At 29.7% G+C, this 20,183-nt stretch overlaps 1 protein-coding gene across 1 annotated transcript in view; it reads right to left on the bottom strand.

Annotated features, from left to right (window-relative positions):
- LOC142331160 (protein 5NUC-like) overlaps positions 1-18,219 on the bottom strand; it is a 60,150-nt gene extending 41,931 nt beyond the window's left edge. Inside the window, exons 1-4 of the mRNA XM_075376869.1 lie at positions 18,038-18,219; positions 12,555-12,954; positions 7,566-7,766; positions 2,789-2,990 (exon numbers count right to left, since the gene is read on the bottom strand). Of these exons, the coding sequence (XP_075232984.1) occupies positions 2,789-2,990; positions 7,566-7,766; positions 12,555-12,920 (769 nt within the window). The 5' untranslated portion in view covers positions 12,921-12,954; positions 18,038-18,219. The remainder of the gene's footprint in view (positions 1-2,788; positions 2,991-7,565; positions 7,767-12,554; positions 12,955-18,037) is intronic.
- Positions 18,220-20,183: the final 1,964 nt, after the last annotated feature.

The following is a 20,183-nucleotide window of genomic DNA, read 5'->3' as shown; positions in this document are numbered from 1 at the left end:
AGTCCATGAAAAGGAACTTAACGAAATATATGAAGACTTACAAAGACTGTGTGAAGAGAAAGCGGAGACATGTAATCAGACTACTCAGACTGAAAATCATTATAACAGCGAGATGTCGGATATTTTGGATGTTGATCTATCAGACGAGCAATTGATAGAGAGACTACCCTCCAGATGGTCAAGGTGGGTGATGAACAGGATCACCTCAGGTTAACGCAGCAAAACCTGGAGAGGGTAGTTGTCACTTTGTAGACTTGAATGGCATAAGACCAAACAGCCTATATGCAGGAGCAACGCCTGGTGCAATGTTTCTTTAGGAATCAACGATACTCGAAGTCAGTAAGGTCACAACTAATGGTACAAGATACACAGTCATCTATGACTCCAGTTGCGGGGATAAGGAAATGGCGTCACACGTACTTAAGGCACTAAGAAGAGTAGTGGGTAACTCTGAGTCTTCAGTTTTCGTGATACCAAATGGCCCTCCGGGCATTTTGATTAGGAAAATAGTAATATATATTTTAAGGATCGGGAAGACCTTACCAAGGATGGTCCTCCCCAATCCAAGTGACAATGCGAGACCAAGATCCAGATCGGCGTCTGTAAGGCGAGGAACCCCACCGGTCGCCGAGAGTAAAACCATTGTTGTACAAGCACAAGGGAAAACATACGCTGATCTATTAAAAACTATGAAAGAGAAAGTTTAAGTAGAGGAGGCTGGAGAAATTCTTTCTATAAGAAAGGGTAGAGATGAACAGCTAGAAGTTAGGGTAAGTGGAGTACAGAAGGCAGGGGAGTTTTCTGCAATGCTGAAGGATAGAACAGGGGATCTTCAGGTCGATATACGTAACAAGGGAGACCGTAGAACAGTTGTACTCATTAAGGACATGCTTGGAGATACTACGGAAGGTGAGCTAAAAGAGGCAATTGAGAAGGTCCTAGGAACGGGTGAGAGATTTCAAATAACATCTATGAGAGACGCATACGGTAGTACCAAAAATGCTACAGTAATTACTACTCAAAGCAGCGCAACAAAGTTAATAACAGCAGGACTGAGAGTAGGCTGGGTTTGCTGTAGGGCATATATCCGCATCGAAAACGAAAAATGTTACCGTTGCTGGAGCATGGGGCACGGTTGAAGAGAATGCAGGGGTCCTGACCGCACCAACTTATGTTTCAACTGTGGTAATACGGGGCATTTCATCAAAGACTGTAGGCAAGCAATGAAGTGTCTCGATTGCAGAAGTACAGAACACAGAACCGGGAGTATGAGCTGCAATAAACATAATGATTAAAATATTATTAAGTAATAATAATAGAAGCCTTCTATCAGGAGACCTGACGCTGGAAATAGCCACAAGATACAATGTCGACTTTCTGGTGTCTACGGAGCCTAATGTGTATTCGGCTGCCAGAGGTCAATGGATATCCGACAGGAATGGGGCTGTGGCCATCAGAAGAATACTCGATAGTGTGGATTATAACTTGTACAGCAGAGAAGATGGAATAGAATAGCTATTAAATTAAGTGACACGATTATTGTGGGTACATACATCAGCCCCAATTGCACTATAGAGTTTTATGAAAACCAGATATTTAACCTACAGCAGATCATGACCAGATCGCGGAAAAGAGTGGTAGTACTTGGAGATTTTAATTGTAAAACTACTGTAGCGGGTGCCAATTCTACAAATGCTAGAGGTAGAATTCTCGAGGACTTGTTGGAGGTTACGGGTGCGTGCTGTATAAATGATGGGGCTCCTACATACAGCGCAAGAGGTCACCAATCAACAATAGACCTGGTAATTGTGGATAGTAGGTTTAGAGCAGATACCGTCGAGTTTGCTGTCCTTACCGAAGAAACTGGTAGTGATCACAAGGCCGTATTGGTTAACATCAGAGATTGTCCAAGGCGGGTAAGGCAGGATAATATTATCTCTAGATTAACGGATTTCCAGATACACCGGGTGTCAAATAATGCGGCAAATAGGATTAGGAACTGTGAAAACATAGAACCGGAGAAATTTCAAGAAATAATCAAAGAGAAAATTGCTAACATACCGCAGTCCGGTAATAGATATCATCTGGTGTACTGGTGGACCAGAGAAATCGAAGACCAAAGGAAAATCATGCGGCGTCACAAAAGAACTGCTCAGAGGTTGCGAGCAAGGAATAGTAACGATGAAGAAAGTCGACGTGCTGCCCAAGACTATAGACAGGCCAGGAAAAAGCTTAACTTTCTTATTAAGCAATCTAAGAGGAATAAATGGCAAGAGCTCTGTAACGAAGTTGACACTGACCCTTGGGGGAAAGCTTTTAAGATAATTACCAAAAGGCTAGGTAGACAGGTGCCAACGTTGAGTAAGGAGGAAGCGGAACGACAAGTTAGGATTCTTTTCCCTAGACCTGAAAATCTGAATAGGGAAACAATTGTTTGTGAAGGTGGCAGATTCACAGAACAAGAGGTAATGGAGGCCATTAAAAAGCTGAAAAGAACCGGAAAAGTCCAGGGCCGGATGGCATACCTGCGGCCATCATCAAGACTATAGCAAGAATAATACCCTGAGAAATTGTGGATATTAATAGGCATAATATTTATATTCTGGTTGGTTTCAATTGAATGTAGTTTAAAAAGAGATATCGTTACAAAATTCATACTTTTATTCGACTTTAGAAATCACCTGTAAATATTTCTGTCATTAAAAATATGAGTGAAATTAATCTTGTTAAAATTAAAATAGAACTTCTATTAGAAATGATAATTGAATCAAATAATTTTTATACAAACCATTATAAAGGAAAGTATTTGTATGTCCACCAACAACTAAATCAATATCAGGTACGTTCTTTGCTATTTCCAAATCTTCTGCATATCCGGAATGGCCCAGCGCTATAAATATTTTTATACCCTTTGTTTTTAAATATTCTATATTTTCTTTGATACTTTCTACTTCGTTTTTAAATATTACTTTTCCGGTATCTTCTAATTCCTGAAATTATATAATATCTCGTAATTAAATTAAGGTTATAATACAGATAAAATTGACAGGTAATTTTTTTATAGACCAACCATCTTTAATTTTATTTTTTACATTAATGATATCGTTTTTTTACATTTATACATCTCATGTACATTTATTGTAATTAACTCATTTTACATTTATATTAAGAAAAAAACCTTTGATAAAAATAAAATTTCATTATTCACCACCTAAATATAATTTTTAATTACGACACTATTTATAAAGCAATAAAGCAATTAAAAAAATTGTAATACTTTCGTGGCATTAGTTTCTTTATTCTTCATGAAGTGAAAAAATAATGATACATGAAAAATAGTTACCTAAGATTTTTTTGGGGTGGGAGTAATTTATGATAAAAGTTTTATTGGCTCATTATTATTGTTATTATTATTATTATTATTATTATTAATTATTACTATTATTATTATTATTATACTTTTAAATAAACCAAAATAATTTAAAAAAATTAAAAAAAAATCGGTATTTTTTCTGCTCTTCGCCTTGCAGGCGATTAATGGCATGTACTCCGAACACCCTGTTGCTTATAAGATTCACTCAATCATGTCTGAGATGACTCTGCGTAACACAAGTGTGAGTTTCTATTGATCGCAAGTCATATTAGAATTTAAGGCAATGAACACGCAGATAGGGCAACAAAGCAGGCTTCTTTAGAGCCTTATTTCACTAATCGTGCGTTGTTTCTGATGACCTTGTCTGTTTTCATAAGAGAGTGTTTCGTGATGGCAAAGTGTGATGAGGTGTTGAATGGCAAAGTGAATGGACTGTTACCATCAACAATAAACTTCTTCCACTTAAGTACACTGTGTCAACCGTGGAATTCCTCGTCAACCGTCGAGAGGAGGTTATGTTTGCCGTTTGTGAATAGAAACCATTAAACTTACTCATGGACATCTAATGAATGAGAACGATAACCCGTTTGTGTACGTTACGACTGCAAACTAACGGTATGCAACATCCTTGTGGACTGTATATGTTATGCGGCATTGCATCTGAAGTTTATACTTCTTTCGCTTTCTGTTTAGCCTCTAGAACCATAAGTTATTACGTCAAAGGATGAAGGATGATGATTATGATGTATATGAATGTAAATGAAGAGTAATCTTGTACAGTCTCAAGTCGACCATTCCCAAGATGTGTGGTTAATTGAAACCCAACCACCAAAGAACACTGGTATCCACGATTACTGGAAGTTTAAACTAGGAGCTAATATCTAAAATATGTTAGGAAAAAATGTAACAATGTTATCGAATGTCTTACGATTTCTTAAGGTCCGGGGTGTTCTAGTGGTAAACTCATCATCGCAAATCAGATGTTTTAGAAGTCGAGAGAATTCAAAGATTCCAATTCTAGTAAAGGCAGTTACTTTTACACGGATTTGAATACTAGATCGTGGATACCGGTGTTCTTTGGTGGTTGGGTTTCAATTAACCACATATCTCAGGAATGGTCGACCTGAGACTGTACAAGACTACACTTAATTTACATTCATACATATTATCCTCATTCATCCTCTGAAGTAATATCATACGGTGGTTCAAGAGGCTAAACAAAAAAAAAGAATATGCCAGATAGTAAATTTGTTCTTTTAAGTTACATTTTAATGGTATATTTCATTGTGGATTTATTTCGCTTTTAACATAAGTCATAGACGTTTTTCATCTATCTTGTTTTTTTTTTTTTGTATTACAGTTGTTTAGTTTTTAAGTTAACTTTGAATTGATAATATTTTACATTTATTTACCATATAAATATTGTTTATGGCTCTGATGACGAAACTTCGTTGTTAGCCCAGCAAAAAAAAACTCTTCACCTTAAAAATTAATTTAAAAATCTTTTTTATTTTTCTAATTTTACTATGTTAAATGGAAGAAACTAAAAAAAAATTCTAAAAAATGTACAATCGATAAAAATGTAACAAAGATTTTTTTTCGTGTGTGAGGAGCGAATTATGATGAAATTTTATCGTAATATTATTACTAAAAGTTTATTATTATCATTTTTTAGTTCGATATCGCCATATAAGCTTGAAGTTTTGGGTGGGATATGGAAATGAAAATTTGCAGCGTGTAGAAAATATTATGCCTGACTTAGATTAACTAGCTCCGGATGACCGTAGGACCTCCGGATGAATGGCCGAGACTCTACGACATTAATCTTATAATTACATAATATTTTTAATTTAAAGTTTAAACATAATACTTTACATTTAAATAAACAAAACAGGTCTTAATAAATTGAAAAAAAATTATATTTTTAAATTTTAAAGGGTCCTCACCCCACTATATTACCCTCAAACTCTTCTTTTTTGGGGGTCACTTGCACCATTACAACTAGGAATACGAGGACAAAAAGATTAGGTTAAAAAATTTGCAATAACTAAAAAAGAGAGCTTTTCCGATTACTGGAGAAGGGAGAATTTTGGGTAATGTAAGCAGGCCCGAATGTACTGAGCTTAATATAAATCTATGTTTGCCTAATTTTGAGAAAATTGACCCCAAGAATCCGTCTACTCCATTCATTGTAGATATTGACTCCAAAAATATGGCACCTTGTACACGAGCATCTGTAAAAAGTTTCATCAAAATCGGTTTATCCAGTCAAAAACGCCAAGCATTAAACACATCAATACGTGCATACGTACAAAAATGTACTATCTACTTACGAACATTACCTCCACTTTTTTTCGTTTTTTGAGGTCCCTAGGTCATGAAACATCAAGAAATGTAACAAAAATATCCATACTCCATTTTTTGATGATTATTATAGTTTCCTTCTTGCTGCATAGCTATAGAGCTATACAAAAAAAACTTTTGGTTGTCTTAAATACTGTGTCTTGGTTGAAATTATCAGTGTAAATTCATTCTAAGTCATTCCAGTACAAGAATATAATTTTGGATTCATATAGGTACTGAGTAATTTTATTACAAAAGGTTTTAATTAAAAAATATTTTAAAATTATTTGTAAAAATGATTAATCATTACAGAAATGGAAAATAGAAAAATAGCAATCTCGAATTTCAAGTATAAATAAATTCAAAATGGCGTCTAATAAACAAGTGTCACTCGTTATGATAATATTATTTCAATTGATAATTCTATAGACACAATATATTGAGTACCACAGAACACAGATACGCACACGCACACACATTTATATAAAAATGTTTAATCAATACTTATGTTAGCTAATATTACAAACTAAATTACATTTCTTGTAAACTTAATGAAGAAATTAATGTTTTCAATATTTGTTTTACCTTTCCATTCGCGCAGTTTTCAATTTCTTTATAATCTCTGAGTTTTTGTCTTAAACTCACAATTTATTCTTTCTACTACACCTTTCTTATGTGTTTTTTACAATTATTATCCCCATTAAATCCTTCTACAATTATATTAATTATTATATCATGTTTTAACCCTTTCACTTCCAGATATTTTTTCAATTACTTAAAAAAAATCATTGTTATTTTCAATAACACTAGACAAAAATACCAAATTTATTTTTAAATTATTACTTTATTAAAATATATATCACAACATTTTTTTTATAATTATTATTTGTAACTCATTTACCTTAAAAAATTACTACTTATTTTATTATGTATGAAATTTAAAAAAAAATATTAAAACTTTTTGATAGGCATACTCTTATCTTAAAATTGCTTTCCAAAAGTTATTCAATTTATTGCTGAGAATGACGTGACAAAATTATGTTATTATTTATATAAATAAAAATAAATATATATATATGTATATTTATTTCATGTTAGAATAATAATCATAAATAAAAAGTAAGCCTTTTCAATTTATTAAAACTATCAGAGTATTGTAATTACTTCAGAGTAACACTTTGTTGAGTACAGGACTCAATAATTAGTTTTGAAATTTCCCATCGCGGCTTTTCTTGTGAAATATATAATCAGAATTACAAACATAAATTAACATCACAATTTTACCTAATTTCATAAAGATTGATTTAATACAAGTTTCATAAAATGGCAAAAATGTAAAAAACACTTTGTTTTTTCACCCCTCAAAATATTAAAATTCAAAAAACTCGAAAATGGGTAAATATTGTCACCCATTTTCAATATTTTCAAACTAAAATCGAGTAAACATTTCGTTTAGTATAGTTGAAAACAGGGAGAATTTTCAAACACTGTCTAAAATTATTTTACCTTTTTTCATCCTTTCAAGGTTGAATTTCAAAAAATGAAGAAATTTATTTTTAGATGTTTACAAGAATTACACACCAAAAAGTTGGAATTTTCATTTTTTCCTTCATACACCTTCTTCCCATACAATTTTCTATGCAGCTCCTTTTCCTAAATTCAGGCACATTCAACATTTTCCTTCTCTCCTCAATAAGTACAGGAAAATGCTAAATTATTTGATATTAAATATTTTATACCTAAGAATGTATATTACTAATAAAAATAGAGAAATAAATAATAATTTAATTGTAAATAATCTATTTTTAATATATATCTAAACGCATTGATATATTAAATAATATTTTACCTGTGTTACTGGTGTCAGATATCCGATGATTGCTATTTGAGTACCATTTACATCCAAAATCTGGTAAGGTTTTAAAGTGGGTACATCTAAACACGGTTCATTTGTAATATTAATGTTAGCTGCGACACTTACAGTCTTAATTGATTTTAAATACGGTGCTAATCCTTTAGGAGAATCATCAAATTCATGATTTCCTAATGACTAAAAAAAAATTTGTATTTTTAGAAATCAGTTGATTTACTTAAAAAACTAATACTTATTTTATATATAAGAGATCTATATTTTAAAAATCTTAAATTAATAAATGTAGTTTGTAATATAACTTTTGCAGTTACGTCATTATTTAGTATTTCCTTATGTATTTCTCATTAAAAATCCGTTTCTATACATAACCTTCTTGTTTTTAAATATTTTTTTTAAATATATGTATATATGTATATATATATATACATGCATAGAATCGTCATAAAATTACCTTTTAATTAAGGAAAAAATTCGTATCTTTTAACCCTTATTATAATGTAAATTAATGTTTACTTAATACCTTTCCTTTTATTTTATAAACCATAAATTTTATTTTTATCTTAATTAAGAATTAGGTAATTGTTTACATTAATGGCCTTTTTTTGTACTACTGCAGACGTTACGAGTGAATTTTTACATATATATTTATGTGTGAGTGTGTCTCTCTCTCTCTCTCTCTCTCTCTCTCTCTCTCTCTCTCTCTCTCTCTCTCTCTCTCTCTCTCTCTCTCTCTCTCTCTCTGTGTGTGTGTGTGTGTGTGTGTGTGTGTGTGTGTGTGTGTGTGTGTGTGTGTGTGTGTGTGTGTGTGTGTGTGTGTGTGTGTGTGTGTGTGTGTGTGTGTGTGTGTGTGTGTATGTGTGTATGTTCACGCGCGCAAGCGTGTGATCGCGGCTACTATTTAGTCATTCTTTCTTTGATTAAGAAAACCAGTGTAAATTTCATATATTTATGTCAATTAAAAGTTATATAATTTATATTTATAATATGTAAAAAATACCATGCCTTACCGGAATTTGAACCAAAATCCTTCCGAATAAACAAAAGATTATAATATTTCACCTAAAGGTTACCAGTTAATTTATTTAATAAAGTTTTTACTGATATGGTGATAATGCAAATTTTTTTCAAGTTAATAAGAGGTTATGAGTTCGTATGACACCATAATATAGTTTTAAACATTTTTTTTTATCTTCACTTATTTGACTGGTTTGATGCAGCTCTGCAAGATTCCGTATCTAGTGCAAGTTGTTTCATTTCGGTATACCCCCTACATCCCTAACAGTTTGTTTTACATACTTCAAACTTTGCTTGCCTGCACAATTTTTCCCATCTACCTGTCCCTCCAATATCAAAGCGACTATTCCAGGATGCCTTAATATGTGGCCTATAAATCTGTCTCTTCTTTTAGCTATATTTTTTCAAATGCTTCTTTCTTCATCAGTTTTCCGCAACACTCTTCATTTATCACTTTATCCACCCACCTGGTATTTAACATTCTCCTATACTACCCCATATCAAAAACTTCTAATCTTTTTTTCTCAGGTAATTCGATCGTCCAAGTTTCACCTTCCATACAAAGCTAGGCTCCAAACCATATACTTTCAAAAATGTTTTCCTGACGTTTAAATTAATTTTTGATCTAAGGAAATTATATTTCTGACTGAAAGCTCGTTTCGGCTGTGCTCTTCGGCATTTTGTATCGTTTTTGCTTTGTCCATCTTTAGTAATTCTACTTCCCAAATAACAAAATTCTTTTACCTTCGTATACTTTTCTCTTCCTAATTTTTTTATTCAATGGTTTATTTACATTTCTACTACATTTCATTACTTTCGTTTTGTTCTTGTTTATTTTCATTTGATAGTTCTTGCATAGGACTTCAGCCGTGCCATTCATTGTTTCTTCTAAATCTTTTTTACTTTCACCTAGTAACTATATCATCAACAGATCGTAGCATCTTTATTTTTTCACCTTGCACTGTTACTCCGAATCTAAACTGTTCTTTAACATCATTCATTAACTGCTAGTTCTATGTCAAGATTAAAAAGTAACGGGGATATTCTACGTCCTTGTCTGACTCATTTTTTATTACTGCTTCTTTCCTATGCTCTTCGATTATTAATGTTGCAGTTTGGTTCCTGTAAATCTTAGCAATTGTTCTTCTATCCCTATACTTGAACCCTACATTTTTTAAATGCTGAAGATTTTATTCCAGCCTACTTAGAAAAGGCATTTGATAATGCCTTTTCTAAGTCTATAAATGCCATGTGTGTTTGTTTTTTCTTTAATCTTCCTTCTATTAATTTGAGCGCTAAAATTATTTACCTTGTCCCTATACTTTTCCTGAAACCAAAATGCTCTTCTTCTAACACTTCTTCTGCTCTCTTCTCATTCCTTCCGCACAGAATTCTGGTTAAATTTTTTTTACCTTTTTTCTTTTAGTAAGATTATTAAACAATTTTTTTAAAAGTATTCTCTATAGGCTAAACTAATAAAATATATTAGAAAGATAAAATTTTTTTTATTGTTAAATGTCGATATAATTAATTTTTATTTTCTTGCTATGAACGGAATCGGAAGTGCATTTATCTTTTACCTTTTAACCGTGTATATAATAAATTAGATATACATTTATGAACTGCGGAATGTATAAAAACTAATGAAATAAAAAGCGTCTCAAAATTAATGCAGGATTTTAGTTGCGTGACTTTTTTTCTGTTACGTTGGTAACGCTCTTTGAAATACATATTGTAGTAACCATATCCTAGTCAGTTGGGAGTAAGTCGGGATTGAGAAATGCACTATGGTGTAGCGCATAACTATCGTAAAAATATATAAATACGGAGAATGTTGTGTTGAAACTGTAGGCAAATTATATAGTATGTTTTGGCAAAAAAAATGCGCTAAACAGAACGACAATAAAAAGAGTGATTCAAAAGTTTTAATAAGCAGGTTTGGTGATGAAATGTCGTGGTCCCCAGTACTATTAACGTACGTTATCGCGAGATAACAGTATTTTCGTAGCCTCGGTTAGAAGCTATGGAATTTGGCTTTGATGTTATTTCAGAAAAATAGCACCACGTGAATTGTGGTCCGCAAAACCATGTAGCAGTTACAGCAGAAATTTCATGGACAGCTGATTTCGTTCATGAAAACAATAATTACAACAGTGATCACATTTCGCAACGTAATCAAAATTGGCCATCAAGGTCATCCTATCTTATATCGTGTGACTTTTAACTCTAAGGATTTGTGAAGTCTAAGGTTTACAGCAAACGCATACCAACCATTCCTAAATATAAGGAAGAAATCCGACGTGTTATCGTAACAATACAGCCACACGTCTAGGAAAATTTGATTTTAAATTCGGTTAAAATATTGCGCGATTGTGTTATGAGACGTGGAAAATATTTTTCAGGTATTATTTTCAATATTTAATCGGGGTGTTTTCTATCAGAGTATGTCGCAACTTTTCCAATTCATGCACAAATAAAGGTTTATTTTGTAAATTTTAGTCCTGTGTTACTTTTGGGCGAATGTATCAGTTAAATATGTTCTAAAATACAAATGATAGTTGTAAACTAAAAATACAAGCTAGTGGTACAATGGGCTTCACCCACATCCTACAAAGAAAGGGTTGGTAGACAAAAGATTGTTTTTTGTTTTTTTTTATAAAACTTAGACTAATTTATACCGACACTAAATTAATCTAGTCTTTTACACCAAATTAATTCTAATTGAACATATTGTTAATATAAATTGCATACAAGAATGGACAAGAGAAATACGTAAAATTTTAAATCACTGTAAAAACAAGAAAATAAAAATTCGTTCTTCCGTTGAAAATGTTGATATTATTAGGATCTGAATCAGTAAACACTTACAGTACTGCGGGATCTGTACTAACAAATGCTTTTGAAAAAAAAATACTTCGCTGTCAGAATAAGTTTATAGTTATAGTTTCATGACAACGGTAGAAAATCAAAGTTGACCTTTTATTCTCAAATCAGTTTTGTATTAACACAAATATATTTAGATATTTTTACAAAATATCTTTTTTGGAGAAATTTTCAGTCAAGATTAAAAAAAAATTATAGTTTTTTATAATTATTTGTTTTTTTACTATTAGCTGTTATTTTTAAATGTTTTCAAATTTAAAAATAAAAAAAGTGTGTTTTACTTTAAAATATATGATTCTTAACTGAAATAGTTAATAATTTTGAATATGGCCAAAAACAATTGACTGTAAAACCCTTAAATTTGAGAAAATATTAGCTATTACTCGGTTATAGAATATATATTTAGCCAAGATAAAACAGGTTTAAAGACGTTAAAGATTAAAAGTTAACCAATTAAAGGATACTTCATTTTATTAATAAAAATTTCATTTACAAAATTAAAATAACTATTTTAATAGAAGATTGATTAGGCGAAAAAAATATTTAAAGCAAATACAGGAAAAAGATAACAAATCGAACAGTATAAAGGCAAGAACAAGGTGATAATACATATTCAGGGTTTTGATGTATGATTTTATTAAATGAACTCAGTTGTATTAACCATAATAAATTCGTAAAAATAAAACAAATAAAAAATAAATAGGTTAGCACTTTCGGCCCCACAACTTCCTCAGAACATAATTTGAGATATGGTAAACATTTATGAAAACAATTATTCATTTGTTGAGATCGGTTTAACTATTTTATTCTTACTTCTTGTGATACATTTTAAACTTTTTAAATATTTTTTTTTATTTTATATTTTACACATTTTTTCCAAAATAGACTTGTTGAACATTTGATTTGTATACCTTAAAAGAAAGTTATTTTTAAAAAGTATATAAAACAAATGATGCTCCTGAGGATATTGTACAACCGAAAACGCTACAGCGAATTTAATAATTTATTTAATTATTATAGTTATTATTAGTTATTCTTTTTAACCAAGAAATATAAAAATATGCTTACCATAACATCAATTCCTAAAAGATCAATGAAATCTGCAATAACTTCCCACTTAAAAATTGAATAATAAGGTGTCCCTTGAAACGTATCACCAGCATTTAAAAATAAAACGTTTGTTTTTTCTTTTTGATCGTCACGTATATCTTGTACAGTTTTTTTTATTCTTGCAAATCCTCCAAAACATTTACCTGATTTTGTATTTTGGCAACCACTGGATGTTAAACTTGTCTCTTCTATATGAGCATGCATGTCATTGTTATGAAGAATTAATAGATTTATATCGCACATCACATTATTAACGTTATAATGTAGTACTGTAAGTAGTAGTACTATTGTTAAAAAAAAATTATTTATTTTAATGTATTCCATTGTGTATCCAACAGAAAATCCATACGTAATACACCTAAAATTATAACAAGTTAAATGAAAAATTATTTAGTAAATTAATCAGTAAAACACTTAATTAATGCGATAAGGTACTTCTGTATAGATAAGACAAAGTAAAAGTAATTGCTAACTTGTTATTGTTTTGAATGACATTAATTTTATTTCACTTTTTATCATAAGAGAAGAGTTCATATGTTATCGATACACTATGATAAGTAAATTATGTATTTTAGTCTGTGAATTTTAATCATACACTCATACATGTAAACATGTACACACGCACATCCATACGCAAAAAATCATATTTGAGATTGTAAGCTTACAAGCGTGCTGTTAATTTATTAATTAAAAATGTTTAAAGAACGGTATTTAGTTATGTACGTATTTACTTATTTACGTTCCAAAAGAATCTTCTTGTTACAGACTTATTGCATAGTTTTATAATTCAAATAAAGATGGGCCCAGAACGTTTCGTTTTCTTGTTAAACCTACGGAAAATTTCATCGTATTACCATGATACCAAAATGAAATTCTTGGAGGATAAATGTTTTCTGTATAATTGATGTTTTGACGCGTTGTTTGACTTCATTATTTAATCTTAAATATTTTCAAGATCAAAGTAAGAAAACTGTAGTCGCAAAACATATTTTTTTTTTAGATTTCGCGTAAATTTATATTGCTAAATTGCTTATAAATAAATAAAACTTTGTTTTACTTGAGAATGTAAATAAAACTTATATATAAAAGTCAAATTTTCAAACAAAAATATAAGAAAGTTTTTTATTGTATTTCTATTAAAAATACCAAATGTAGAGGAAAATTATTGTAATTTTAAACCAAACCTTTCAAATATTGTAGATAGATTATAGAAATAAAACCTACGATAAATTAAAATATAAATAAAAATAATATATCAGTAACTCATAATTTCGTAAATTGTTCAAATAGTTATTTTTTATTATTACTAACCACCGCCAGATCGGACATTTTTTCGGTGACTTTATTGCATTGTATAACGGTTATTTCATGTAATATAAGTGGCATTGTAAAATTTTCATCAGTAATTCTTGTCTTTTACTTGGAAGTCTTCCTCCATAATATGTCTCTCTCCATTTTGTAATAAAAAAAAATTTACGTTCACTTTATTTTCATTAGTTAACTGAGAAGTCATTTTTAGGCTGTTACATACATTTTTTGTACTTTCCTCTGATTTCTATAAGCTTACAAAATTGGGGCTGACTAATGCTTAAATTCAGTTTCCGGCCTCGGGAGAGGGGCTGTTGAAGGGAAGATTTATTCGGTAGGGCGCAGGCTACATACGCCGTAACATCTGCGGAACCTGTTAGCGAGCCTGATACTTTGTCCGTAAATTACTCCACTAACCAGAGGAAAGAAAAAAGAGCTTACAAAATTATTCAAATAACAATTGCCAGTTTACAAAATAATAAAATTTATCAAATAATTGCTAAATTTAATATTAAATAAAAATACTTTGTTATTCTGCTAATAATTTAGTAAAATTCTTAGTCCAGTATATGTTTAATATCAAAGCGATTTAATTCTTAGTTTGTAATCTAATGTAACATTTTGTTTATAGAATTTTACAAAGTGCTAATATTCATAAAATAAGGAATAATCATGTATTGAAACGTGAAAATGTTAACCAATATACATAAAAATCAATTTATAACCGTTTAAAACATCATTGATTGTTATTATTACATTTATATATATGCTTAGAATATATATATATATATATATATATATATATATTCTGCTAAGATCGTCATAACCTTTATGTTTTGAGTACAATTATGAGCGAATTATGAGCAGTATGTTTTGAAATTAAGTATATTCGGAACGTGTCAACAAGTAATTTAATTATGTCAAGCAAAGAAAAATAGGTACTCACAAAAATCAAAGGTTGTTTTATAAAATACGCTAGAATTTATGAGAAGGACTTTTTATTTCTTATGAACGAAAAATATAATTTTTTTTTGAGTGACAAAAACTGTTGGTTATTTATCTCAATATCATTTACATAAATCATGCAGTTATTTTTTTATTGAAAAAACACATATTCTTCAAGATTTTGTTGAAATAGCAAGTAAAAAAATATCTAGAAGAATGAATAAATAGAGACAAATTATTGTTCCTTCCACCAGATAAACAATGAAAATCGTCCTTGTTTCAATATCTACACCAAAGCTGCAGAAAATTATGTATAATTTATTATTACTTTGATGTCACAGTAGTAATGTGACAGCACTAGTAGATAACATATTGCCTTAATTAGAGGATATATATACTTGAAAATGTCTTTGAAATTCTATTAAATGATTTTTCAAGTTAAACAATTATATTACATCATAAATTGAAATAAAATGTTTTAGTTCTCCAAGCCAACTAAATATTTATGTAGTTAAATACATTTAGTTAATTAAACCTAAATATTGTACATATTCAACAAATTAAAAAGATACGAAAGCTAGTAGATTAATAAATATGATTAATTAATTAAGTATTTTTATTTTGATTATAAATGATTGAAGAAAGTGGAAAATTGATTTTTAAAGTTCCGCCAAGAATAAAAATTTGTAATGGGAGTTTGTCAGCTAATAATTTCACCTAAAATAAAATTTAAGAAGAATTTGATGAACTCAGGAATTATAAAAAGAAGTTTTTCAACTTTAAATAAGTAAATATTTTATTCTGAAAATTGCATAATAATATATTATAGATATTACGTCAGGAATGGTTAAGTATGCTAAATATTATACAAAAAGAACACTCCCAGTATTTTCCTAAACAAATACTTGATAAAATAGCATCTTAAAATACGTAATTGTGAAATAGTAAGAAATTAGATATATGAAGATGTTAAATTATTAAAAATTTAGTAACCTTAAAAAAAAATATTTCAACATAATACTTTTAAATATTAAAATATTGAAAAATTCAAGTTTTTTTAAAAATATCTGTTTATTTTATTTAATGAATGTTTGTATGTTTGTTTATCCCGTATGCGTTCCTATATCAATCATCCGATTGCGATGAAACTTTGGTGAGTTGTTGGGCGCACGCCCACGAAGGTCTATGAATTAGTCTGGACCTACTAAGTGGCGCTGGGGTCGAGATATTTTGAAAAATTGTATTTATGGACCGATTTGGCTCATATTCAGAATATTATACATTAGTTACGTGAAAAGAAAATTTTTACGAAAACTATACCCGCTAGGTGGCGTTGGTGTCGAAATATTTACGAAACAAATAAATATACAAACTTTCTTCTTCTATGTATATATAAGAGGCAGTGGTCGTATGTGTCCGCTATAAACTAAAAAAAATACTGTACCATTTACGCAAGGGAAAAGTAAAAAAGGAATAAAGGAAAAATGGAAAAGGGGAAATAGGAAAATATAAAAAGGGAAAAGCAAAGAAGGAAAAAAGGGAAATAGAGAAAAAGCGATAAAGTGAAAGGTTAAATTGTGTGATGTTCCGTAATGTTAATTTTTGAATTTTTTTTGTTTTATCAAACTATTCATTGCGTTCATTTAATCTATACATATATATACTCAAATCTAGCAGTAGCAAAGAAACTAACCAAACAGGGATCGCTTCTCTTGCCCTTCCAGTCGAGCAGTCGAGCCAGGAGGCCTCAACCTCTGGATTTCCACTTTGTTCATTATCCTCATGAGTTTGAGAATAATACAGATAAGTAACTATTAAAGCCTGTTCAAATTATAAAAACCATCAGTGTATTGAACGTTCTTCAGAGCCACAATTTGGTCAGCAAAGGACTAGAAACTTTGAGTCATCTAAAGTATGCGTTTTTAAGAATAGTCGGCCCCCACTTTAAAAGTAGTAATTAATTACCCATCTTCGTACGGACTAAAAAGTATTTTGCACGGTTTTTAGGAGCATACAACAAACACTTCGAGGAGGTGATTATATTTTGTTTCTCATTAAATTTTTTTTTTTTAGTTATGTAAGCGGAGGAAAGTGAAGCCAGAGTAGAGTCGTACAGACAGCAACAGTGCAGTAGCTTTAAAATCAAATAGTGGAATCTAAATTCGATTTCATCAACGGTTTAACCATAGTAAAATTGAATATAGGCAATGAACATAATTAATTCAGTTTTTTGTTTACGTAAGCCATTAAAATGATCACAAACTTGAAACGATGAAATAATATTTCGTAACGGCAATAATACTATGTTCCTTCGAGGTATAAATTTATGTTCATGCAAAATTTCAACTCAATTGGTTAAGTATTTTTGCATTGAATAATAACATTAAATTTATATATATATATTTTAATTCATCTTGTCCTGTGTATCAGATCACAATGAAATATTTACACTTTAAAAATCACCATATATATATATATATATATATATATATATATATATATATATATATATATATAAAATAAGATTGATATCACGTTTAAATGTTAAAATTTTTCTTATTCAAGAAGGCCTTTTCGGAACCACTGGGTCCATCATGGTCCATCACCGAATCAATGGCTGATTTTTAAACTGTAAATAATTAATTAATATATATATCAGATTTTTTACGTACGGGCATTAAAACCTTTGTCTTAGCTATATCTCAAAAAAAATAAAATAATGTTTTAACTTAAACGTTCAGTAAGTAAAAGTTTGATTGAAATACGCAATATAAATTAATATTTTTGTAATATAAGAAAAAATTAATATTTTACATATAGACAGATTTGAAACATTTAAACTTCCTCTAATGATAGTTAAATATTCAAAATTTTATCATTTAACACGTTATAAATTATGGACTACAATAAATTGCGATTAAGTGTTCAAATAAATCTGTTAAAATTTCTGTCTAAGAAAACTGATAAGTGCGCACGTGTGCGCACACCACCCACACACACACCCACACACACACTCATACACACACAGATACGCCCACACATTGAGATATTTGATTACTTAATTTTGTTTCAAACTAAATTTTTAGATATTATCTTTATAAAATGTAAACAATAATTACAAATGTGTTGAGAATCACTGATTTTCAACAATTAGTTTTTTTTAAATAAAAATAATTTGATATACTTACGAAAATTTAAAGTTGATATTTAAAGAATTCTCTTATACACTAACATAAACTAATGCGGCCAAAATTACTCCGCAAATTAAAGTAAGGTTGGTTTAAAATAAAGGTAACGTTTTTATAAGATAATTGCTATACCAACGTAGCATATCAGCTAGTTACAATGTTGAACAACACCTGTTGAATAAGAGTGGAATATTCATACGTACGTGCGTATTTATTTTATACAATGCTTATTTTATATCACATGCTGTTATCTTTTTACATTTTGTTCAGTATGAAGAAAGAATTGTTTTAATACTATTGTCTAAAGTTTAAAGTCGTATCATTTTTTTTTCCGTACACAATACCGGATTATGAAATAAGAGTTTTGAATATTACCAGATAATAAAGCATATTTTTGAAGAACATGATCTGTTAAAAATGTAAGCTTACATTTAATAAAACTAATATATATATATATATATATATATATACTGGGAGGTAGAAACTATTAAGAATCTACGTAGTTACATAATTACTGCTTTCTGGTGTGTTTGAAATTTTTATCTGCCATCTTCGATCCACCAAATTGATTAATTTTTTTTTTTTCAAATATAAAGGTAGACCTATATGAAACATGATTTCAATGTAAAATTTCACGAGAAAATTATGAAAACAATTGGATTTGAATACAATTAGATAATTTATTTATATAATATTTTCTACTTACCAACATTTTAATAGTATGTTCAAGCGCTTTGGATTAGTAATTCATCCTCAGGAACATTGATCTGTTACAATTATAATTATTTACTTCACATATCATTAATTATACTAAACTGAATTTTTTTTCTCTTCAGCCATTTGACTGGTTTGATGTAGCTCTCTAAGATAATTAAAGCCTCCAATATAATTATATTAAGACGAGTATATGTATTTTATAGATTGTATACAATTGCATTGTGTTGTATATGTATTGTATGTATTGTATATGTATTGTATGTATTGTATGTATTGTATATATATATATTAAACCTGCAATATTAAAGTGACCGCTTCAGGATGCCTTAATATGTGGCCCATAATTCTGTCTCTTCTTTTAACTATATTATTCCAAATGCTTCTTTCTTCGTCACTTTAACGCAACACCTGTTTATTTGTCACTTTATCCACCGATTTCATTTTTAATATTCTCCTGTAGCACCACATTTCAAAAGCTTCTAATCTTTTACTTTTAGCTTTTATTCTTCTATTATTTTAGCTTTTAATCTTTTTTTTGAAAGTATAATAAACATATACTTTCAAAAATGTTTTCCTGTCGTTTAAATTAATTTTTGATGTAAACAAACTATATTTCTGAATGAAGGCTCATTTCGCCTGAACTATTCGGCATTTTATATCGTTCCTGCTTCGTCTATCTTTAGTAATTCTACTTCCCAAATAACTAAATTCTTCTACCTCCTTACGGAGGTAGAAGAATTTCTTTTCTTATTTCTGTATTCAGTGGTTCATCTACGTTAATTTCTCTATATTTCATTATTTTCGTTTTGTTCTTGTTTATTTTCATGCGGTAGTTCTTGCGTAGGACTTCATCCATGCCGTCCATTTTTCTTCTAAATCTTTTTTACTCTCAGCTAGAATTGCTATATTATCAGCAAATCATAGCATCTTTGTCTTTTCACCTTGTACGGTTACTCCAGTAATTTTGAACCTCAGAATTTTTGACTTCCAAAATCAGCTGTTGTTATTTCGTCGAGTTTATCACTTGACCAGTCCAGTGGGCTCTATTCATATAACTTTGTAGGAGACCATTATCTTCAAAACTGATAACGAAATTAAAATATTTTGGTTTTTATTTCAAGTGAAATTAACTTTTATTTATCTTTTGATTCTTAGGTGGTTAATTATCTAAAGAAAGATTATGAATCAAAACTGGTTGTTATTTACTTCGTAATCTAGTGAATGATAATATTAAGAATACAAGAGTATTTCTTTTTTTTATCTTTGATCACTCAGTCTGAAATTTTTCTAAGAAGAAGCCTCATTTGTTAATAGACAGTAATAATTTTCTTCTCTCAATTAACTGTAATATAATAAAAGGGAAACTAGATATATATACATTCTTTTTTATATTTTTACTGTTACGATTATTTTGTATGAGAAAAATATA

This window comes from Lycorma delicatula, chromosome 10 (assembly GCF_047948215.1).
Source record: "Lycorma delicatula isolate Av1 chromosome 10, ASM4794821v1, whole genome shotgun sequence".
NCBI classification, from domain to species: domain Eukaryota; kingdom Metazoa; phylum Arthropoda; class Insecta; order Hemiptera; family Fulgoridae; genus Lycorma; species Lycorma delicatula.
This window is presented reverse-complemented; position numbering and strand designations above follow the sequence as displayed.